Source organism: Mustela erminea, chromosome 7 (assembly GCF_009829155.1).
Source record: "Mustela erminea isolate mMusErm1 chromosome 7, mMusErm1.Pri, whole genome shotgun sequence".
In the NCBI taxonomy this organism is placed as follows: Eukaryota; Metazoa; Chordata; class Mammalia; order Carnivora; family Mustelidae; genus Mustela; species Mustela erminea.
The window spans coordinates 21,890,770-21,915,180 of record NC_045620.1 but is presented as its reverse complement, the minus strand read 5'-3'; the positions used below and the strand labels follow the sequence as shown (position 1 = coordinate 21,915,180).

Below are 24,411 nucleotides of genomic sequence, written 5' to 3'. Positions count from 1 at the left end.
GAGCTGGGTACACAGACAGGCAGGGGCTTTCTACTGGAGGTCCCTCCTGCTAGCCCCCAACCCGTCAGCAGGGAGGAGAGGTCAGGCACCAGGAGGCTGATAAGCCTGCTAGGTACCCACTACACACTGAGTGTCAATTGGCCTTGGACACAAGGTCCTTCCTTTCTCTGAGCCTCACTTTCCTCATCCAGAAAATGGGACTAATAATAACAGCTAACATTTTTTAGGGTTTATAGTGACATCTTACCTGTATTATCTCTTCTAACCCTCAGAGAACCCTGTAAGGCAGAGGCTGCTGGGATACCCATTTTATAGATGAGGAAACTGAAATTTAGGTGACCTGCTCAAAATCCCCAAATTAGGGCACTTTGGAGTCCAGATTTAAACCAGCCCAATCCAGGCCTTCTTCACTACTCTCATTAGCACAATAAAGAAATCTCCACAGGGGCGCTTGGATGGCTCAGCCTCTTGATCTCAGCTCAGCTCTTGATCTCAGAGTTGTGAGTTCAAGACTGGCATTGAGCTCCATGCTGGGCATGGAGCCTACTTAAAAATAAAATTTTAGGGGCGCCTGGGTGGCTCAGTGTATTAAAGCCCCTGCCTTTGGCTCAGGTCATGATCTCAGAGTCCTGGGATAGAGCCCCGCATCGGGCTCTCTGCTCGGCAGGGAGCCTGCTTCCCCCTCTCTCTCTGCCTGCCTCTCTGCCTACTTGTGATCTCTGTCAACTAAATAAACAAAATCTTTAAAAATAAATAAATAAATAAAATTGAATTAAATTAAACAAAACAAAACAAAGAAACTTCCCCAGCTGGTACAGGGACCACTCAGAGCCCAGCATGTGGCTGATACTCATAGTGGCCGCTGTGAGTAGGTTTCATATTTACAGTATTACTTTGGGACACCCCTGTCAGTTCACCAGGGACCCCTCCCAATTTACAGATGAGGAAGATGAGGCCCAGAGAGGTGAGGTAACTTACTCAAGCACACACAAGGAGCTGACCTAGGCTCCACCGGGGTATTGGGAGAGGGCCTGAAGCTTACCTTGACATCCTGCTCCAGGCCCCGGATGAGCTCCCCATCCACCTGGCCAGTCTGTGCGGCCCGGAGGCTACGACGTTCGGCCTTGCGCAGCCGGTACTGCAGGATCCGGCAGGTCTTGCTGGCCTGGTCCAGCTGCTGTCGCAGCTCCTGCAGCTGGTACACGTCCTCCTCCATGTAGACGTCCCGCATCTCCAGCATCTCGGCGCGCAGCTCCTCGATCTCATCCTGCAAGGGGGGCCGGGTCGTCAGGTCACCAGGCGGCCCTGCACCACTGTCTACTGGTTTGAGCCACTGTCTACTGGTCTGAACGCAAACCACCCCCAACACTCTCCTAGGCCCCTCGGGGGCCTGGGTGTGCGCGGCTGAGTAAGGCCCCCTCCCCAAACACGTCTGTGTCCTCATTCTCAGAACCCATGGATATGTTACCTTTATAGGGCAAAAGGGACTTCGCAAAGCGGATGAAGTTAAGGATCTCCAGACTGGGAGATCTTCCTGTATTCTCAGCAGCCCAATGTAATCACATGGGTTCTTGTAAGAGGGAGGCAGGGGATCAAAGTAGGAAGTGACGTGACAGAGGAGAGGTCAGATGGACATGCTCTGAAGATGGAGGAAGGGGCACGGAGAGGGGACTACAGGCCCCCTCTAGAAGCTGGAAAAGGAAGGAGATCCTCCCCCAGAGCCCTTTCATGTGGCCTCGCCAACAGAGTCCTGCCAACACCTCGATTTTCAGACTTCTAACCTCCAGAATGGAAGATAATAATCTTGGATTGTTTTAAGGCCCTCCATTGGTGGTAATTTGTTGCAGCAAGAGGAGCCTAACTGCTCTGGGGAAGCAGGGCAGACTCATTTGACAAGCATTTAGGGGTACCAACTAGGTGCCAGGCCCTGTGCCAAGCACAGGGGCAGGAAGGGACAATACTGACTGAGACCAATGGAGTCCCTCCTGTAGCTTCTGCACGGAGCCCCAGATCTCACTGGGGAGACACATGATAAGCCAACAAATCTTAAAAATCTGAATAAATGGCAAAAAACAAAAACCCCCACACCTAGCTAACATGCTAGAGCACTGGGGAAAGGCTGTATTCCAGAACGTGGTCAGGGTAGCCATCTCCAAAGAAGGGACATCTGAGCTAAGGGAAGAAGAAGCTGACCCACAGCCAGCCAGCCAGCCAGGGAGAGATGTCTCTAGGCAGAGGGTCCAGTGTGTGCAAAAGCTTGGAGGCAGGACAGAGCTCGGGGTGTCAGAACACAGCAAGGTGGCTGGGGTAGTGAGAGGAGCGTGAGCGGAGGCTGGGGAAAGAGAGATTGGGGGTCGGCCATCTAGGGCCTTGAAGGGCCAAGTAAAAAGTCTGCGTTTGGGTTTTAAGTGGAGGGTGTTGGGGGATGACCTCACTTCCTCAGGGCAGCTCCTGGCCACCTCTGTCACCGGCTCCCAGATGTCCCTCACTTCCCCTATGTCACCATGAGCACGTCTGAATTCTCTATTTAAGAGTCTGTCTCCCCTCTGGGAGTGTGAGCGTCTGGGGCACTGCCCCACGCCTACCCCCCGTCCCTGCTGTATCCCCCACACCCAGCATGGGCCTAGCACCCCACAGGTTCCCAACAAACATTAACTGAATGAGCGCACACATGTGCAGTTAGATAAACAACCACAAAAAAGACATAACAACCTGAAACAATCATCAGACAGAGTGTAAGGGAGCAAGTGAGGCAACCCAGCAGGAGAAATGGAGGATTATTATGTCTAATAACAAATGTGCTACAAAACTTGAGTCACAAATAGAAATAATATCTACTCTTAGTATGACTGAATGAATTAAATAAGACGGTAATTAAATAAGACGGTACACTAAAAAGAGAAACTGAGTCACAGGGGAGGAATGATCTGCCAAAGGCATCCCTGAGGGGCCAGAGAAAGGACCCAAGGGTGGTGCTGATGGGGGGCAGGGAGGTGGGTCGAAGAAGCAAAAAGAACAACTGTGCAGGCCTTGGAGAGAGGCCACAATCCAGACAGTGTGTTCACCAGTGTCTCTACACCTTCCTTTCCCCCAAAGAAAATGGGTGGCTCCCTCTGGGGGCATGGCCTGAGGTTGTCCAGTGCCCCCCAGAGACTACGGGTATTGGTTTAATTCAGGAGGAGGGTTAGAAAGCAGGCCAGTTCTCACCCCATCATCTCACCCCTTTCTCACATGGTCCTGAACTCAGGAGAAGACAGAGGGGACAGGGATCTGGTTCTCCCAACGACAGACACAGTCCCGTTCCCACCATCGACCCAAGGACTTCATCCCCACTCGCCACCATGGCCTCTCCCCTAGGGATGGCTTCCACAGCAACCCCCAAAGTGGACGATTCTGCCTACACCAGCTGCAGAGGAAGGGTCACCTCAGTGGGATCCCATCTCCACCTCTATCCCAATACACACACAGACTCACTGTCACCATGCCAAATGGCCAGAACTAAAAGCAGCAAAAGAGGAAGTGGCACAGTCAATGATCACACCAGTCAAAAGAAATGAGGAAGTGAGGGGTCCACACGCCATTTCAGCTCATGGTTTAAGGAAGCATAGAGGAAACGGTACTCAGGAAGTATGGGCCAGTCAGCTAAACCCAAAGTCAGCCAGTCTCCAGATGAGCCCATGTTCAAATCCCCACCCTGCTATTTCCTAACATCTCACTTACTCTCCCTGCAGTCATGTGGACAGGTGACGGGGAGGATATGGAGGTCTAAGTGGACCTAAAACTCAGGATGAACCCAGGGAAAGGGCAGAGAACATTAAAACTCATAATGTGGGGCGCCTGGGTGGCTCAGTGGTTTGGGCTGCTGCCTTCGGCTCGGGTCATGATCTCAGGGTCCTGGGATCGAGCCCCACATCGGGCTCCCTGCTCCACAGGAAGCCTGCTTCCCTCTCTCTCTCTCTCTCTCTCTCTCTGCCTGCTTCTCTGCCTACTTGTGATCTCTGTCTGTCAAATAAATAAATAAAATCTTTAAAAAAAAAAAAAACTCATAATGTTGGGTGGCATTAATAGAAGTATGACATTTAAGTTATGGGAGGTGACATCACTCAACACAGGAACACGTCCAGAGCACTGGAGTCAGTTTGGGGGGACCATTTATTTTGTTTACTTTTAAATAACTGATTTTTTCTATTTATAAAAGTAGATTATGATCATAGAGACAATTGTGAAAATACAGAAACCTAATTCCGCCCCCTGGTCCTAAGTCACACTGGCTCTCAAAGAGTGGTTCCTGGGCTTGAAGCATATAACCATCACTGGGGAACTTGACAGAAATTCTCAGGTTTCAACTGAGATCCACTGAATCAGAAACTCTGGGAGGGGGCCCCCCTGGTGACACAAAGGCAGGGGGTTTCCTTCCAGTCTTTTTCCTAAAAGGGCAAGAGCGATCTGTGGCAGGACCACAAGACCAGGGCCTGACACAGAGCAGAGACTCAATAAGCATCTACAGAACAAGCGAATGAATCAGTGATCTTTCTCACATGAGCAGCTGGCTCCCCGGGGCCTGCCCTGGACCACAGTCAGTTTCTGAAAACGCAGGATGTTGCATTCAGGCCAGCTCCATCTCCTGTGGGGCTAAGGAGGGGGGCCCAGGCCCGTGGGGGCCTGTCCCAGCTGCAGGCAGAATGCGGGTCAGCCCCTCCTGGCACGGCCCAGGCAGGACGGCAAGGCCACAAAGGCGGGCTTGTGGCCTGCACAGGCCGGGTCGGCTGGGACTCCGGCAGCAGGAGCGGGCGAATGCAGGACTCAGGCAGGCGCTGCGTTCTCGGGCCCGAGGTGGGGTCAGGGAAAGCAGCTGCTAGGCCCTTGGGACAAGACCCTGTTTCACTCCAGAGTTTCTCATATATATATATATATATATATATATTTTTTTTTTTTTTTAAAGATTTATTTATTTGTCAGAGAGAAAGAGGGCACACAAGCAGGGAGAGTGAAGGCAGAGGGAGGAGCAGCTTCCCCCCCAAGCAGGGAGCCCGACGTGGGACTTGATCCCAGGACCCTGGGATCATGACCTGAGCTGAAGGCAGACCCCCAACCAACTGAGCCACCCAGGCGTTCCTCTCCAGAGGTTCTTAGACCTCACTGAGCCTCTGAATCTCCCAGGGCTGCTCGGCCCTCCAGTCCCAGCCCCCCCCCAGTCTGACCCAACAACGGGAGCTGTGAGAGGGGGAGGGGAGCTCAGCCTTCTCCACTCCTTCACAGACAGCCCAGGTGCCTTGGGGCTCCACCCCTCCCTCCCAGACCCCCCCCCACTTTGTGCAAGGGGGAGGGAGGGGACAAACTCCACTGGACTCTGCAGGGCCAGTGACGACACAGCAAGGTTGTTGGAGACCCCCCCCAACACTGGTGGGGGAGCCCCAAGCCTCACTCTCCCATGCAGATAGAAGAAGGCCAGCAGCGTCCATCACAGAGCCTGGGGGCCCTTATTCTCAACCCCACAGTCAGAAAGCCCAGCCTAAAGAAGCCGGGGAAAGGTGGTCAGACCAGGCATGGCCTGGCAGCCCCTCTATAGCCCTCTATCCCCTCTGGCCACCCCTTCAAGCTGACCATCTCTTCTTGAAGCTGACCCTGATTTTTTTTTTTTTTTTAAAGATTTTATTTATTTATTTGACAGAGAGAAATCACAAGTAGATGGAGAGGCAGACAGAGAGAGAGAGAGAGGGAAGCAGGCTCCCTGCTGAGCAGAGAGCCCGATGCGGGACTCGATCCCAGGACCCTGAGATCATGACCTGAGCCGAAGGCAGTGGCTTAACCCACTGAGCCACCCAGGCGCCCATGACCCTGATTATTTAACATGGACTGAGAAGGCGGTGTGAAGCAGGGATAGAGAAGAGGAACGGGGCACCCTGCCTATTGCCAGAGTAGTCTTTATTGAAAATATTTATTTCGCTCTGATTACAGAGGTCATGCCTATTTATCGGAGAAAACTTGAAAATAAAAGGTCACTTGCTGTCTCCTCCACTGTTTCCCACTGGGTTCTGCAATAGGTCCAGCCCCTTACCCTGGAATCCAAACTGTCCCTGGCCTTCCCCCTGTTTCTGCCACCCCACATCCCCCCCAGCCCCGCCCCTGCATCCTCTGCCCCCCACATCCAGATATCTCCGGGCACCTGGCTGGCTCAGCCAGCAGAGCATGGGATTCAATCTTAGGGTCGTGAGTTTGAGCCCCATGTAGGACATAGAGGTTAGTTCACAAAAAAATCTTAAAAAAAAAAAAAGAAGAGCTACCACCTATCGTGAGGCTCACAAATGACCAGGCCCCAGCCCAAGCACATACATACCCAATAATCTCTTTTCTTTTCTTTTTTTTAACTTAAATTAGTTAGCATGTATTATTAGTTTCAGAGGTAGAGTTCAGGGATTCATCAGCCTGATACAATGCCCAGTCATGCACAATAATCTGATCCCAACCCTGTGAGGGAGGTACTGAAAATGTTCCCTTTTTGCAGACAAGGAAACTGAGGCTCACAAGTTTCCCGGAGCTGCTCAAATAAGAGACTGGTAGAGCTGGAATCCAGGCCGGCCCTTAACTGTGTTCTACTCCCAGGCTGGCCGGGGCTAGTCCTGCCACTAGAAAGGCCTCTGCCAGGCTAACTCCTAATTTATATCCTCCTTCCAGAGCATTCTGTCCTCTCCCAAACCACACACTCTGAACGCCATTCTTCTCTGTACTAACAACAAGTTCAGGTTGCATTTGCCTATTTTCAAGTCTGCCTTTCCTAAGCTGGGAGAATGGCAGGCGCCAGCAGAGACTTGTGTCTGGTCCCCTGCCCAGGACTGGCCCTTGTCACGGTCTACCGGAATGACTGGAAGAATGAGCGTGGCCTCTGCCTCGTCCAGTCTCTCCCCACAGACCAAGGTGTGCAGGCTCTCCAGACTGCAGCCCCAGGCCAGCTGCAAAGAATCAGGGAGAGCCCGGATGGGGTCTCTCTACCCAGGGAGCTCCTGCTCACCCACCCGCTCCCGACCCACAAGTGCATCTCTGTCCATCCCCCCTACACAGCCTCCCAGCGATCCATGAGGTCAGCCTGCAGGAAGCAGCCTCTCTGAGGCGGACCCGCTCCCCGAAATGGATTAGTTCCCAGGAATCCTGGGGGAATTGGCCAGGAAGAGTCTCTTGGTCCATTCTGGGCCAGAGGACCAAACATGAGCTCACGCTACTGCTAATAATAGTGAGACCTCGCATGGCAGCGCGGGGCTTCACAGTTTACGAAGACTTTCCATCTGAATCATCTCATGGGTCGTCACAGAAACCCCATGGACACACAGGACCGGAATCACCACCTCTGTTCTAGAGACGAAGAACTACACAAGAGCACAGGGAAGGTGGGCTGTGCCCAAAGTCACACAGAGAGACTCCAAGCAGGACTCACTGCAGACTTCAGACTCTTTCGTCTGCACCAGAATTCAGGGAGCCCATGAACTTCGATGGGAAGAGGAAAAAAAAAAAAAAAAAAAGCATATCTTAATTTTCACCAACCTCTAACTAAGAATTCACATTTTCTTCCATCCCGGACAAGTCACAGGTGTATCAGCAGTACCCGAGAGTTTGGCACGAAGAGAAACCAGAGGTATTTTCACATCACATAACAGCTGCAGAAATCTTAACACAGTTTTTATCCTCATCAGTACTTTGAAATTATACTAGTCACCAAACCTGATGAGTTAATAAACACATATATTACTATATCGTAATTCAGAAATATGGTTTGGTAACTATATTTCAGTATATCCAGTTTCCTTTGTGTTTTTTCTGAGAATTATTCTCAGCAGAGAGCATCCACGGCACAAAATAAGAGGGAGCCCGTGTTCCCTTCTAGAGTTGCCGTCTCTGTGGGTCTGGGTCGCCACCCCCGACCCTCTCTCTTCTCCATCGGGCCACAAAGCTAGAGAAGCAAAGAGCCACTTTCAAGCCACATTTTTAAAAACTTATTCTTATTTTTTAATTTTTTTAACATTTTGTTTACTCATTTGAGAGAGAGAGAGCACAAGCAGGGGGAAGGGGAGAGGAAGAAGCAGAATCCCCACTGAGCGAAGAGCCCCAGATGGGGCTCGATCCCAGGACCCTGGGATCATGACCTGAGCCAAAGTCAGATGCTTTACCAACTGAGCCACCCAGGTGCCCTGTCAAGCCACATTTTAAATGTTGCAGGAAATAATGCTTTCTGCAAGAAACCCATACATGTATAAGGTGATGAATCTTTGTATGATGAGGACAGAATGGGGGAGTTTAGGTTTGGGACCCACAGGAACACTTGCACATGACAATGATTCCAGATGCATGGGTCTGATGGAATTGGTCTGGAGGAAGAGATGATGAGGTCTCTTGACCTGCAGGATTGGAGATGAAAGTGATCAAACTCAAGGCCCCTCTGCAGAAACATACAAGTGGCAATGGCTGGGAACTGCTAGCCAGCGCTGAGGGAACGGGGAGGGAAGCAGGAGCACAGAAGGTTCCTGAAGGCAGGAGGTCACCTCTTACCAGCCACTGAGGAAGAAACCATACCAGAGCAGAGGTCCATCTACCTCCCACCCAAGAGAGTCAGCCCGCGTAAGGCTAGGGTGGATGCCTGTTCACCCAGCAGCCCCAGGGAGCAGGGATATGAGCCCTACAGACCACCCTTGTACACCAAGGCTGAGTCCGGAGGAGGGGGGCAGCATCTCAGCTCCGCCAGCTCCCACAGGGGATCTGTACTACCTGGGCCTTCTTCCACTGTCTGTCCCCCACCTCCACACCCCTCCACCTCAAATGCCACATCCACCAAGAAGCCTCCCTGGCTGTCCCAGGGCACAGCCTTTTTGTATGAACAATTATTGAGTCTCTATAGTAAGTCAGATTCATCAGCAAATCATTGAATTTAACTCTTGGGATAGCCACTCTTCTCTCCACTAATCTGTTCTCCACTTAGTACATGGAGGGTTTTTGTTCTTTTTTTTAACCACGTTACTCCCCTGTTTAAAACTCTCCAAGAATCATTAAGATTTGGAAATGACCCAAATGACCCTCAGCAAGTAGATCAAGACATGGTGGCCCATCCATGTGTGGGAATACTATGCAGCAATGAAAACAAATGAATGATGGAGACCCGCGATCACTGGGGCCCAGGCACAAACATATTCTGCCAGGTGAAGGAAACCAGACTCAGCAGGCCACTGGAGGACCCCCTTTATATCACATCCGGAAAGAGAAAGACTGGGGCATCAGGGTGGCTCAGTCGTTAAGTGTCTGCCTTCAGCTCAGGTCATGGTCCCAGGGTCCTGGGATTGAGCCGCACATTGGGCTCCTTGCTCAGCGGGAAGCCTGATTCTCCCTCTCCCGCTCCCCTGTGCTTGTGTTCCCTCTCTCACTATCTCTCTGTCATAAATAGATTTTAATAATCTTTACAAAAAAGGGGGGAACAGGGCGCCTGGGTGGCTCAGTGGGTTAAGCCGCTGCCTTCGGCTCAGGTCATGATCTCAGGGTCCTGGGATCGAGTCCCGCATCGGGTTCTCTGCTCCGCGGGGAGCCTGCTTCCTCCTCTCTCTCTCTCTGCCTGCCTCTCTGCCTACTGGTGATCTCTCTGTGTCAAATGAATAATAAAATCTTTAAAAAAAAAAAAAAAAAAAAAGGGGGGGAACAGGAGGAGTTTTGGGGGGGCAATGGGACCATTCCATATCTCGACTGCGGTGGTGATTACAGAATTGTAAGCCTCTGCCAAAACTCACTTTACTGCATGTTTATCCCCTGACCTAACAGTAAGACTAAAGCCCGACCCCTGCCCACCTCCCCACTTCTACCTCCCCGCACTGGCTGTTCCCCCAGCAATCACCTCACCTGTCCCACCACTAAGCCTCTGCCCCTGCCCCTCCCTCTGCCTGGACTTCTGTCCCTCTATCTTGGCGCTCCTGGCTCCCCTCATGCTCGAAGCCTCCATGTAAATTCCTCCTCTCCAGAGAAGTCTTCCAGACCCCTATAGGCCCACTGTGTTCATTCCAAACCTGTTTCTTTCATGGGACATGTCACAGGCTTATCTGTGATCTTAATTATTTTACTTATTGATCTGTTTGCTTATGGAATGTCGGTCTCTACCGCTAAGAACTGAGCTTCAGGAGGAGAGAGCCAAGCCCAGTGCCTGGCACACAAAGGGATCAGCTCAATAAAGAGCTGCCTAATTAATAAAGGGGTCCTAAGACAGGAAGATTCCATCCTTTTCCAGTCCCCTGCAGAAAAATCACCTCTAATCAGCGCTGCTGTGTATAAATCTAATTCTGTGATTCTGCGAAGCTAATGCCCATGGAGGCTTCGGAGCTATTGGTGGGCCTCAAATCCTGGCCTATCAAGCCCCAGACTGCATTCCCAAGTACTGCCTTGGGACATACTTGGGAATGCAGGTTCCAGGGACTGGACCTGCCGACAGGCAGGCAGATCCAGGAAGAATGACAGAGCTGAGCTGAAGGATCCAGAACTTTCCATCTGTGAGACAGCAACCATTGCAGGAAGGGACAGGAGCCTTTGCCTGGCCCGTCTTCTCCCCACACAGCCCTGGCCACCACAGTCCCTCCCTCAGGCGAAAGCCCAGGCTGCCTGCCGTCTGCCACCCTGGCTCTGGCCTCGGGCACTCACCCCAGCCCGGAAGGGTGACCTGCAGGGTGGGTCAACAGTGGCCACAGAGGCGGCATGCCAGCCCCCCGAGAGGCTAGGGCAGCCATCTGCTATCCCTTCTGTCCATCCCCCAGGTCTGTCAAGGCTCCAGATGAGATCATTGCAGTTGGACCCCAAGCAGGGCAGAAGGCTCTGCAAAGCTCCACTTCCCTCCCCATTCCAAACAAAAGACTCCAGGAGTAGCAAGGGGTGGTGGGTTGGGGCAGAAAAGGCAGGGACACTGAGTCCTAGAGAGAGATTAGGAACAATCACATGCCCCTCCCCCGCCCCCAAAGATCCAGAGTCCAGCAGAGTCCAGGAGTCCTCTGGGCTCCTGCCTCCCAGCCCAGAGCTCAATGCAGATTAGCCTCCTTGGGTGAAAGCTGGGCTCTAGTTTGGGGACAACCAGGGACAAAGGTCCTAGAGAAGGGCCAGGACACCCAATCAGGTATGGCCATGCTGGCACAGAGGCTACCTGGTGACCCACACGGTCATGAGGGAAGACAAGGGTCTTGGACTTGCCCCTCCAACACCAATAAATCATAACAGGCAAGAGTACTCTCTCCCGCACAGGCCGGGCAGCACCCACTGCCTCACTATATCCCCAGCCCCACCACTGATCGGTGAGGAACCAAGGTCAAACAGGTCAACAATGTTGCTCAAGGTCACATGCTAAGTGGCACAGCCAGGAGTCAAGTCCAGTTTGAGCTCTTATAAACTCGACTAGACAAGTCTCTATAATGGGGCCACAGTTAATCTTTACAAGGGTTTACCTTGTGCCTGATACCTGGCTGAACTCTGCACAAGTGTCCGCTATCTCAGCTTAACAACAGTCTCCTGTTGCAGGCGCCCATTTGACCAATAATCAGAGGCTCAAGGAGATGAAGGCTCCACAGCCAATGTGGAGTGTGCCTCCCAAAACCTGGCACAGCTCTGCCTATGAGACCAGACACAGGTGGGGGGCGGGGGTGAGAAGACACCCAGAGAGCACTGCCCACCAAGTCTGGGCCTGGCTTGCCACTGGCCCATTCCAGGCCTCCCCCAAGAGAACAGAGAAGCATCTGCAGCCCCCATAGCCTCCAGGGGGGCTGCTCACAGTGGGAGTGCCTGACGGTGTCCCTCTCGTCCTTTCTGTGTGAACAGGAAGGAAGGCAGCATTCAGATCTGGATCTGTTTAAAACATCTTCCAAATGGCCTCTGGGCTGCAGCCAAATCTCAAAGCAGGGAGAGAGCAGGGCTCAGAGGTCTCTGGGGAGGGAGAGAGAGAGGTGAGGAAGTGGCTCCAGCATATCCCAGGATCTCACACCTTGGAGCCTTTGCTTGTGCCATCCCCCTGCCAGGTGCCCTTCAAGGAGCCCCACCAGACGCCTGCCCTTCTGCCTCTTGGCATCTCCAGGCTGTGTGACCTCTGCCAAACCCTTCCACCTCTCTGAGCCTCAGTGTACACCTATGTAAAAGGAAGGGGCTAGGTCCCACCCAGGTAAGGCAGAGCATATAGGGCTGACGCACAACCTGTAATTACCCAATGAATAATCTAATTACTGTTGAGGTAAATGTCCCCAAGGAGCCCACAGAAAGTTCCTGGTCCTCTAACACAGGAGCCAGGCCTGCAGCTGAATGAGCATGCATGCACAGGATGGGGGGGGGGGGGGGCAACGAGGACTATGAGGACATGACAGGGACCAAGGGAACGGGGAAAGGGGAGGGAAATGCAAGCACCAAGCACCAAGGCCCCCAAGGGCAGGAAGAGCACAGGGACTGAGGGCCCTGTGTGAGGAACACAAGGGAGCTTGCGTGGAACAGGGGTGAGGTGAGGCTGAGGGAGGCAGAACCACACAGGCTGCCCAGGCACTTGGCCAAGGCCAAGGAGGAGAGAGGCTGATGCAATTGACCCAGAAGATCCCGAGCAGATCTGGGCCAAACCAGCATAAAGCTGCTTTGCCGGGCCGGCCTGGCTGTGGGATCCCAGACTATTTTCTACTGGAGCCTGTGCTGCTCTCTGTGGCCCAGGCAACAGGAGATGATTCACCCAGGTCTTAGCATGAGAGACCCCAGAGGTGCCCTCTCCCAGCAAAGGGGTATCCCCAGATTACAGTGTCTGTAGCACTGGCCATTTGGAGACTGAGAGTGGTGGGAGGGAATGGGGGGATGCACCAGGAATTGTGTTCGGGGATCCCCACGATGCAATTCAGCTCCACGCACACCTCCCGGGCCCTTGCTCCATGCCAAGACTCACACCCGGATCCAGGCACAACGTCGGCCGTTAGGGACCCAGGGCTCACAGGCACTCAGACCTGAGCCTGCCAATAAGGGAGGAGGGGGGACAGCTGCTGAACCCCTGCACTGAGCCAGGTCCCCACTAATCCTTACCTACGTGCTTCTGCCTATTTAATGCTCACAGCAACTCTGGCGGGGCCGAGCACTGTCAGCATACCCCATTAACAGACAGAAGACAATCTCCTAAAGGCGGAGGCTCACAGAGGAAAAGGCAGAGCCAGGACTCAAGCCTCGGACAGCTTGGCTCTAAGCACCATGGACCCGGAGAAGGGCAAGGCTGGGCTGCTGCTCCCACCTTGTCTGACTTCCTGCAATTCCTCAGGGAGGCCAGTGTTACCTGCTCAGAATACAGAAACCGTGCTGACCTGGGGGCCTCCAGGGAAGGCTAGGGTCAGCCTGTCCCAGAACACCCTGGAGTCTCTAGCTCTTTCCCTACCCCAGCTCCAAGTTCCTTCTGGCACCAGCAGGCAGAGAATATGACCGCAGATGAGGTCATGTGCATGGACTAAGCAGGGAATGACCTTAGTAATAACCTTGGCTGCTGACCAAGGCCCTGCCTGGAGCTTAGCCGAGGCCCTCCCCCGGGGAACTCCCTCTCCCCCAGAGGCTACACAGGATGTGGGGCTCCTTCCCTTCCTCTGTGCCCAGGATGCTACTGGATATGCCACATACCTGAATACTGATCCTCCCAAGTGCCCTGAAAAAAGGGATTAGATTCCCATTTTACAGACAGAAAGACTGAGGCTTGATGATGGGATTTTTCAAATGGAGATAACGCACAGGGAGGAGGTGACAAAGCAAAGTTTGTCCTTAGACCTGACCCCAAAGATGGAATTTGTCCAGAAGACCACAGAGCCTTCCTTCCCTGACACCCTGGGGTCCTGTGCCTTGTGCCTGGCCCTACAGATACACACTAAGGGGTCAGCTCCTAGCCTTGCTGTATGGCCCTCTCCCAGCAAGGTGTTCACAGTGCCTCAGCTTGGCACTCAATGCCCTTCCCAAATGGGCCCAACCCCCTTTCCAGCCTCTCCCTCACCACAGCCTATACCCACTATTCCCTCCAACTCTTCTGTTTTAAGCCTGTAGACCACCTGCCTTTCATTCAATCACATGACTGAGTCGGTATGATGTGCCCAACACCATTCCAGCAGCGGGGCACTGAGGCAGCCACTCAAGCTAACTCCACAGCTCTAATGCCTCCTCCTCCAGGAAGTCCTCCAGGTCCCTCATCTTCTGAGTGCCCACATCTCCTCCAACCTCCTCTATTCTGGCCTCCTTCATTGTTTCCCAGACAAGAATGGGCACCCTTCATAGATGGGAGCAGCGTGGCCCTCCACACTCCCCAGCAAAGGGAGAGGGGAGGAGGAGGGAGAGAAGGGCAAGCCGGAAATTCCAAGGAGATTAGAAGGGAGTTGCCCTGGCCGTGCTTCTCCTGTGGGCAGGCCTGACAATTGCTCCATTTCTTTCAGCCCACTGGGCCCAGGCCCAAGTGCAGGGCGTCAGGGGCCTGCGGGTCTTTGGTGCAACTTCTCCTGACTTCGTGACCTGCCAGACCAGAAGGTTACACATTGTCAAGCCCCTGCCATACTCCTCACTCCTCCCAGCAGCCTTGTGGAATACTGAGCTTGTACACATTTGCTCCAGAGGACAGGGACCAGGATTTCCTGTGTTTCCGGTGTGGATGAAATGTCACAGCCTCTCTGCATATGTGTATGCGTGCATGCGTGTGTCTGGGGACCCCGGTTCGTGGGTCTCTGGTTTCCTTTGGCAAATGCCGCAGGCCTGATGAAAGCGTGCTCTCTGCTCATGTCCCTGCTTATGTATCCGTAGCTGTGTGTCTTGTGCCTGTGTAAGTGTCTCCTGGGCGTGTGTGTGAGCCCCAGGTAAGCGTGCAAGGGCCTCCACTGCTCTCTTTGTGGAAGAAACAGGGCGAGTATCCGGGTGACAAGCTTGTGTCTGGGCCCGCCTGGCAGCGGCGGATCTGTGGATTTCCGTGGATGCCAGCGCCTGAGCGTAATGAGGCTGCGTGGGTTTGTGTGTGTGCCTGCATATGTATGTGTACTTCCGAGACGTCTGAGGGTGTCTTCAAGCTGTGTGTCCGTCTGGGACACAGCCAAGTGTGCCTAGGTATGTAAGATGTGTGTGTGAGTGCGCGTGTGTGTGTGTTTCCGAGCCAGGGGTCTCCTAGATGGTGTGTCTGTTGTGCCTCCTAGTGTGTGGGTGTGAGGAGACAGATTTGGTATCTGCACGGGTTTATGTCCTTTGGTGGGTGTATCCCGTCTACTAGATCTTGAGGTACGCTTCTGGAAGCCAACAAGACATGTGTGTCACTGGATGTCTATGGGACGCATGTGTGAAGGGCTGTGGGTCTCTGAGCTAGAGCTCTGAATACATATGTTTGTGTGTGCGAGAGCGAGCGAGCCCAGGGACATCGGCCCAGCCCCTCTGCGAGGCATGCTGGGAGCCCTGGGAGCTCCGAGGTCCCCCCAGGCCTCCCGGCAGCCGCCTCACATTTTCCGTCTGGCTGGAGCTGCCCTCCTCCCCGCAACACAGGCAGACCGCTGAGGATTCTTAAAGACCCAGCTCTCAGAGCAGCTTCTCCCAGGCTGCCTCTCAGCTACCGCAGGGAGGGCTGGGATTCCAGGCAGGGACTGGACAGGGCTCTGCTGACCATAACGACCACCCCTGCCCCCACCCAGTGACACACTCTGGGAGCTGAGAAGCACTTCACAACTTGCTCCTAGACCAGACATCTGGCCCTCAGCCTGGTAGCCAGGAGGCTCTCAGAAAATATGGGTGGGTGGGGGAGGGGGGAGAAAGAAAAAAAAAAAGGGGTTGAGTGAATAAATGAAGAAGGAATAAATGAATGAATGAATATGGGTTGAGTGAATGAATGCCTGAAGAAGCAGGTAAGGGAAAGGGACACAGGGACAGGCACTCACGTTTACGGTGCATCCCAGCAGAAAGGGTATGACCCTAAGGGAGGCATGCTTATCTCCCACTTTATAGAAGAAGAAACAGAGGCTCAGAGAGGCAGAGCCTCTCATCCGACGTCACACAGCATGTAACCAGCAAATCCACGCAAGAACCCTGCCCTGTGAAAGTCAGAGGCCCAGGTTACCTCCTGCATGGGAGAGGGTGAGAGAGCCAGGAGGCAAGGGGAGCTCCCTAGGGTTTTCCAGAGTGGTTCCCAAGTACATCAGCCGTGCAATCGTGGGTATGTCATATAGCCTCTTGGTTTCTTCATCTGCCCAACAGATCTGATGTCAGAACCCTCGGCACGTGTTGCCGTGAGGAGTAAGGGCTTACTTAACCCAGAGGCTGAGGCATTGGGAGTGATCCATGGAAGACAACGTTCATAAGCCCAGAGCCACATAAGTCCAGGGATCAGTGGTCTGGGGGTCCCCAGGCTGGCTCTCCCATTCCAGCACCCTGGGCTCCAGCCTAACCATTAACTAACCCTTCAGGCTGGATCCAAAGCCCCATCATTTCCTCCAGGACCTCAGATTCCCTTCATCCAATCCCGTGCTGCACCAGTGCAGGGTACACTCACATCCAGGCATGCATGCACACGTCCCTCTCCCCAACCTGCAGGCCCCAGCCTCAGGTCCCGGGATTCATTCCCCTCACTTGTTCCTGACAAGTCTTAGCCTAGAGCCCACCACACAACAGGATTCCTTTCAGCAAGCTGTGTCCCAGGTGGGATGCACTGTTATCAGTACAAAGCTCATGGCTCCACTCATGCAGCAGAAAGAACGGGATGCAGAGATCTGGAATCCTGGCTTGACCTGGGGCCTCCATTTACCCTACTGTAAGTGAGAATGGGGCATGGATTAGATGCTTCCTCTGGGCCCTCCTGGGCTGACAGCTGTACTTCAAACACTCACACCTAGAAACTCCGAGGAGGCAGGGGGTAGGGGGGAGGTTGGGGGGGAGGCGACCCAGCATGGAATCTGATCACACCTTCCTGTCCTCCCTGAAGCAGCTCCTGATTTATTACCATCTCAGAGCTGCAGGGATTCACCTTCCTGGCTTCTCCCCGCTTCCCCAAGAATGAAGACACAGACATCCTATATGTTCATGGGCTGACAATGACAATTCCCCCAAGAGATGTGGATGTCACTGTTTCTAGAATGTTCTCTTGTCTATTCATACCTCCCGGATTCCTGAAAACAATCTTATAAAGCTGCCCGGGTAGGTTCCATCATCTTCATTAAAGAAGAAAAGGAAAAAAGGAGCTCAGAGAGGCCAAGTGACTTGCTCACGGCCACACAGTAAATGGAGAGTCGGGTGTCAAAGTCGGGTCTTTGGGCCCCAACTTTCAGATTCTTTCATCCACACTCGGATGGGTTTCCCGCATGTCCTCACCACATGGCACGTAACGGTTAGCAGTGATAGGGACCTGGAAGAGCTCAGGCCACCAGGGCTTTGAAGGTCCAATGCAGTCGACATGTCTGTTCTGCAGCTAAAGCTACATCTTCGAATCCTGGAACCTCAAAAGTTCATCATCTCCAGGCTTCCTTGGTCGGAAGGGATCCTGAGGTTGGGCAGCTCGGCTGTAGCCACCACATAATCTCCCCCTGAATGTTCCTTCTAATCACAACCACCACCATTTTGTACAGTTTACAAGCTGCTTTCCACACACCCCAGGTCTCCGTCCAAACATGCAAGGTCATCCAGCCTTAGTTTGAACAGCTCAAGTGACAGCGAGCTCACTCCCTTCTCTGCAGCAGCTCCTCTCTCTGACTGGGAGGCAGCTGCCTCATTCACTCCTTCCCCACTTGGGCCCCTGGGCAGGCCTCATGCAACAGGAGATCTGCCACGGCCGCCCGTGAGGCCTTCCTTCCCCAGCTGACAGTTCCAGGGCCCCCGCGCCTGGGAGGTGAGCCCAAGCAGGGCCCCACCGGACTTGAGACTCAAACCAGGAGGCACAAAACCTACAGGGGACATACTGAGGATCTGGAGTCCTTCTCCTGGTAACTCAGTATCTGCATCTGGGAAGCAAAGAGGCCCAGAGGGGCAGGAAATACGTCAAGAGTGTAATGCACTCTTGGGGCACCTGGGTAGCTCAGTGGGTTAAAGCCTCTGCCTTTGGCTCAGGTCATGATCCCAGGCCCACATCAGGCTCTCTGCTCAGCAGGGAGCCTGCTTCCCTCTCAGTCTCTGCCGGCCTCTCTGCCTACTCATGATCTCTGTCAAATAATTAAATAAAAAATCTTAAAAAAAAAAAAATAGAGTGTAAAGCCCTGACTGTCAGGAGATCCGGCTCAGGAACCCAGGCAAGTCCCTTCCTTTCTCTGGCCACTGTTTACCCATCGGGACAATGAACAAAACACCTCCTGTAACAGCCCCTATCCTTGAGGTCCACATCCCCAGCCTCTAGACTTTCACCTCACCTCTATGAGATGTGGTGGCCATGTCAATCAAAGCTCTAGACAAGTTCAGGGACCGACCCAAGTGCACACAGCAAGAACCACATGGTCTGGCCCAGCTCACCTCTCCATCCAACCTCCTTTCTCTCTCCAGTCTCCACGCGGTCCTTCAAAATCAACACGCTTTTTCCCCCTTCCCTCAGCCTCTGGAATGTTCTTAGTCCAGCTTGTAATGGGCTGGCTGCATGTCATCCTCCAGGCCGTGGCCTCCCCAGCCCCACCTGCGTGCTCTCTCTGCACACGCTGTCGTTCTTTGCTCTTATCCTGATCTGTGCTGTGATTTACTGTACTGCTATTGTTAAATCCCAGTCTCCCCTACTAGACCCAGAGCTCTGTGAATGTGTAGACACGTCATCCCTGTCCACGGCTGTATCTCCGATCTGCACTAGGGCCCCGTACACACTTGGCGCTAAATAAATAGGGAAAGAATGAATGAGAGGCCAGAAGAGTCAGGCCCACTTCGGGTGGGGAGGAGGCTATTCTGCCGCCCAGAGAACCCACAGAATATGGGAAGCCACATAGCCAGGAAGCTAGACCCCAAATCCCCTCGTGGCCTCCTGAGATTGCCTGTGAAGCCTCAAGGGCTGAACAGAAGCAGAAATGTGGTTCAGCCCCAGCCCAGGCAGGGGGAGATGAACAGCCAGGCCTCGGCCCCTGGAGACCTTGGGCTCAACCCCCAGCCTTTGGGGACTACTGTCCATCTTAACAATCACCACTGGCCCAGGTGGGCTCCAAAGCTCTGCCCAATGACTTCATGGAATGGACAGGAGCCCACAAGGGTTGGTGCAGGAGGAGACCTTGAAGCAAAGCTCCAGGGCCCACCTCCCTTGCCAGGATGAAGAACGTGGGCCAGGAGGTCTAAGTTCAGAGCAGCTCCGGCAGCCAGGGCCAGAAGCAGTCAGGGCACTAAGACGGCAGGGCCAGGCCTCTTTCTGGCTTGTCTCTGTCCTCCCACCCACCCCCCGCATGGCCTCTCCTCACCCCGGGCTTCTGAAGACTGTGAGCGCTGGCTGAGCCTTCAATTGTCAGCTGTGAAAGGGGCCTTTAGGAAGACCCACCCACCCATTTAACAGATGAGGAAGCTGAGACCTAGCTTGGGGTAAGATCAGAGTCTGAAGGGGTGGATTATGCTGATTCAAACTTTTTATTGTACAAGCATTTCCTGAGCGCATGCTGGAGAGGAGATTCTGGGGGGAAATCGGGAGGGAGAGACACAGTTGAGCAAGACCCTAAAAGTCTCACGAGAGGGAAACCTACTTGGCCAGAAGAGCCACAGTGCAAAGCTAAGTGCCGGCAGGCAGACATCAATCAGCAGAAGGGTGTTAATTCTGGGGCTCTCAGCCAGGGTACTCTGGGGTGCTGTGCCAGGCCATCAACGGACAAAAGTGGCAGGTAGCACTGCGGCCTTTTCCAAAACCATGTCCAGCCAGTGCTAGGAGAGCCCATGAAGTTTTCAGTCTCCCCAGCCACGGCCAGTACGTGAGCACTGGGCTGCCTGTGGAGTAGCTGGGGACCAGGCAGTGAGCAGGCAGAGACTGGCCAGTCCCCAATAGGTGCTCATTCCCCCCTTGAGGATGAAGGCAAGACGGGTATGCTCTCCAGGGAAGGTCTCAGGTCCCCAAGATGCCCAGAAGGAATGCCCCTTTCAGACAGACAGGTTCCCTCCTCTCACCAGGAGCACGGGAAGGACAAGGGCCCTGGGCCATGGGGCGCCAGTGGGACTGCTGTGTGCACAGGGCAGAAGAGAACAGAAGACAACATCCTGGGATTTAGGAAGCGGCCCCTGAACCAGTTCTCCCACGACATCATCCTTCCAGGCTGTGGGACCGTTACACTGGGCGGAAGTCGGACGCTAGCCAAGGGGATGTTCCCAGATGTCATGCTTTCAAACAGGACCCGCCCTGAAAGACAGGCGGGGACAGGCCTGCACCAAGGAAAGCTCTGGGTGAAGACTCAGCACAGTGTTCCAGCCTCTCCTTGGCAGGGGACAGCCACAGGTTTCCCTGTGGCACAAGTGCACCCCAATACCTGTCCCCCAAAAAGAGAGCCACCAAAGGCCTGGCCCCTAGCAGGGGGCGAGGGGGGAACTTCTAAGAAGCTGAAGGACAGGCTCCAGACCCTCACTGACTCCCTCCACCCCATCCCAAGTAATGCAGCTAGGCATCTTCCAAAGCAGTTTTCTCCAGACTCCCTCCCTCCAAAATCAGGGCCCTCTGGCCCGTCTCCTCAACTGGGTTCCTCTTCAAGGGGACGGTTTCCCAAATAAAAAGGGAGGCAGGATGTGTGGGAGCTCTACGTCGCCCTCAGGGTGGTCCCCGAGGATTTAGGCCCCCTTTCCCAGCTCGTTCCGCGGCGCCGTGAGCCGGCTAGTGCCTCAGGCCCCTGGGGCCGCCACAACCCGCGTCTCCCACGGCCTCCCGCTGCCCCATCGGCGCCCCCACCTTGAGATAGTCGTTCTCCGAGCGCAGCTCCTCCAGCTCTCGCACGAAGCCTCCGGGCCCGCAGTCCAGCATCTCCTCGGTGAGGTCGGAGAAGGCGAGCGAGGCACTGAGAGGCAGGCGGCTGCTACCCACCGACGACGCGGCCACCGACGGCTCATCGGGGGAGGCGGGCGGCCTCGGGGGCTGCTGTGCGGGCGGCGCGGGCTGGGGAGGCTGCCCCGTGCGGGCCCCCGCCGGGCCCCCGGCCGCCGATTCGGCGTCGCTGCTCAGCGCCAGCTCCAGGCCCAGCAAGCGGGCCTCCTCCGACGCGCAGTCCGACACCTCAGAGCTGCTGTCGGTGAGGCTGGGCGGTGGGGGCGGCGGTCGCGGCCCGGTGCCGGGGCGCGGGCGGCCCTTGGCACGAACCCCGGTGCGGACCCCGGCCACCCGCGTCCCCGCGCTCCGCGCCCCGGGCGCCACCGCGCGCCCCTTCTTGTCCGGCCGCGCGGAGGACGCGGCGCTGCAGGCGGCTGCGGCGCCCGGGCCTGGGCCGCGGCGGCCCTTGGCCAGAGACCAGCCGGCCACGTCCTTGGGCCGGGCCGGCGACGGCGCGCGGTGGCTCTTCTTCCTCTCCGGGGCGGGCACGGGCGGGGGACCGCAGCCCCGGGCTGGGGGCTCCCCCGCCGGCACCTCCATCGCGGCCTCCCTCGGCCTCAGCGAGCGGTGCGCATGGCCCGGGCCCGCCCGGCCTCCGCGCCCCTGGGGAGGGTCCCGGCGCCGCTCCGGCCGCTCCGGCGGCTGCTCCTCTCGGCCCACCTCAGCCGCGGGACTGCGCTCCGGCCCGGACCCCTTCCGCACAGGCTCTCCGCTGCCCTGGGCTCGGAGAGAGCGGCCCGACCGCCTCCAGGCGCCCCGGCTGCGGCTGCGGCTCCGCCCGGCGCCCGCCCCTTCGGCCTCGCCGCGCCCCCGGAGCGCGCCCGGGCCTCGACTGCCTGCGCGCCGGTCGCTCCCCCGGGCTCCGAGTCCGACTGCGGCCCGGGCCCCGGCTCCGCCCGGCGCGGCCCGCCCCCCGCGCAGCCCCGCCAGCTCCCCGCCCCGCCGCCTCGGCTCGGGGGCGCGCGGCTCCGCGAACAAAAGGCGGACGCGGCGGGAGCGGTAGGGAGGGACACAGGCGGCGAGCGAGGGAGGGATCTGCGAGGCAACAGCGACCCCCTCGAGGGTCAGGCAGGCCGGAGCTGCCGCGGCCCCGGCTCTCTCCTGCTCCGCTCCGCCGCCGCCCCCTCCCCTGCCCGCCAGCGGAACGCACCCAGCCGACGCTCCCCTCCGCCCAGGGTCAGGGCAGGGGCCGCGGGAGCGGCGAGCGAGGGGACTCGGAGGCAGAGGCCGAGCCGACCTCAGATCGCAGGAGCCAGCATCCATATACACCGCCGGTGCCTCGCCCCTCGCGGCCGTGCGGAGCGTGCGCAAACTCCGCCCCCCTTAACCTTGCAAAGCAAGACAATTATCCCATAGTACAGATGCATAAACTGAAGCCGAGGGAAGGTAAGCGATTAGCCCAAAGTCAATGGCCGAGCGGGGATGGAGCCCAGACCTCACACCTCCAGGGCGTCCTCTCTGGCTCAGCTAGCTCAGCCTCCCTCTCACAGGCGTAGGGACCGTGAAGCCCTAGGTGCATGCCCAGGTCTGCACACCTCGGCGGGCTGGGATCTCAGGCATACTCCCTCCCACCCCAACCCGGTTTCAGGCTCTGCATAGTTAAAATGGGGGTGGCCCACTATGAGATGTCAGACCGGCGATGCTTTGGGAGTAGATTCTGACCTCCCCCCCGGAGGGGGCTGGCGCAGACTAAAGACAATTGTCCTGATCCCTACACGTTCCGTCCCCCGAGCAACCCCAGACTGCCCAGAGCCCTGGCTCTGATGGGTTTCAGTTCTCTCCTTGCAGGGCTGTGCTTCTGGCTCTGCTGTGGATTTTCGCGTGTCTGTCACACCTTCCCCTCCTCCGTCCCCTCCCCCGCTCTCTGCTGCTGCTCTCCTCCCCGTCACCTAGCCACCGCCATGCAGAGCCGGTTTTAAGTCCTTTGGCTGCCCCACGGGTGGGCACCCATCCTCAGCGTGGCACCACGTTGCCCCCTGGGGAGGGCTGCAGGGTGATGTTTATCCTTCTACACCAGCTTCTCTCCCCTACCCCGCCCCGTTCTTACCCTTTTCATCCACCGGACCCTTTTCTCCGCCCCCCCCCCCCCCCCCCCCCCCCCCCCCCCCCCCCCCCCCTCCCCCCCCCCCCGCCAAGTCCTGTTTCTTCTCTTCCTGCCCTTGACAGTCGGTTGACACCAGGTCTGCTTCTTCATGTCTTTCCCACCTCTCTCGCAGCAGAGAATCCTGGGGTGTGCCTTCTCACCTGAGACATGGCTTCGTCCTGATCTAGGTGTGTCCAGGTGTCCACTCAGGTGTGAGTGCCCCTCCACCCTCAGAATTGTCCTCCAGGCGCCCCCACAGAGCCCTGTGGAGCAGGGCCACTTAGCAAGTTCTCCGCAAAGCCTTCTTTCCAGGCATTCAGACCCCATCCTGGCATAGCACAGCTCCCCTGTTCCCCCAACCATCCTGGTGCCTAGTCCAGAGGCACCAGATAGAACAATGAGTGGACTTGTCACTGTACCTTCCTGACCTCGTGAAGCATCCAGTATAGGAAGGAGATGGGCCACCGCAGATTCACTACAAATGAGGTAGAGTTGGGGCACCTGGGTGGCTCAGTGGGTTAAGCCTCTGCTTTCGACTCAGGTCATGATCCCAGGGTCCTGGGATCTAGTACCGCATGATTGGGCTCTCTGCTCAGCGGGGAGTCTGCTTCCCCCTCTCTCTGCCTACGGCTCTGCCTGCTTGTGATTTCTCTATCAAATAAATGAATAAAATCTTTTTTAAAAAATGAAGTAGGGTTGTGTGGCATGGGGGCAAGGGCCAGAGCAAGACTTCCCACCTCCTGTGCCCCCGAGTCCTCACCTGATTTAGTCTGATGTAGCAGATGACAGAGTCCTTCTAGCTCTGATGTCCCCATTTCTTGTAGACTGGTACAGAGAATTCTAGTGAGTTCTCAGAAATGGTTTGCCTTCTCTGTGTTTCGGTTTCTCCTCTCCAAGAATGTGGGCTTGGAGAGGCTGGATGGTATGAATCCAGGCAGGGGACATGCTAGTCCTGGCCAGCTCAGCCATTCCTAACAAACCCATGGCCACATCGGTGGTCCTGAGAGTACAGTGGTCATGCCCACTTGGTCCTGGGCGTGAGTCCTGGCTTTACCGTACATTTTGCCTGGGTCCCAACAGTCATGGCCCAGAGTGGGGGGAATCTGAGGGCTCTTCCTGCTCGGAGGGTCTTTGGGTTGGGGGAGCCATGAATCTACAGTGTAGCCCCAGGAGAGCAATAAGACCTGGTGGGGTGGAGTCCAAGGTTGGGGGTGAGGGCGCCTATGCAGGGAGTGTCTAGACTCAGGCTCAGTTCAGACCAGGGAAACTACAGAAGGAATGAGACTTGCTGGGAGTTTAGAATTGGTTACACACAGACAGGGAGGCTGTCTGCAGCTTCCCGACCCTTGGGCACTCACTTAGGCAA

The 24,411-nt window shown here is 55.6% G+C and overlaps 1 protein-coding gene across 3 annotated transcripts in view; it reads right to left on the bottom strand.

Moving 5' to 3' along the window:
* SOGA1 (suppressor of glucose, autophagy associated 1) overlaps window positions 1-22,248 on the bottom strand; it is a 69,146-nt gene extending 46,898 nt beyond the window's left edge. For 2 of the 3 annotated variants that reach the window (XM_032350746.1, XM_032350749.1), the window contains exons 1-2: window positions 20,828-22,247; window positions 1,043-1,267 (exon numbers count right to left, since the gene is read on the bottom strand). In XM_032350746.1, the coding sequence (XP_032206637.1) occupies window positions 1,043-1,267; window positions 20,828-22,225 (1,623 nt within the window). In that variant the 5' untranslated portion in view covers window positions 22,226-22,247. Of the gene's footprint in view, window positions 1-1,042; window positions 1,268-20,827 lie in introns of all 3 variants that reach the window. The other variant, XM_032350748.1, reaches the window with a different exon arrangement.
* Between the last annotated feature and the right edge of the window lie 2,163 nt (window positions 22,249-24,411).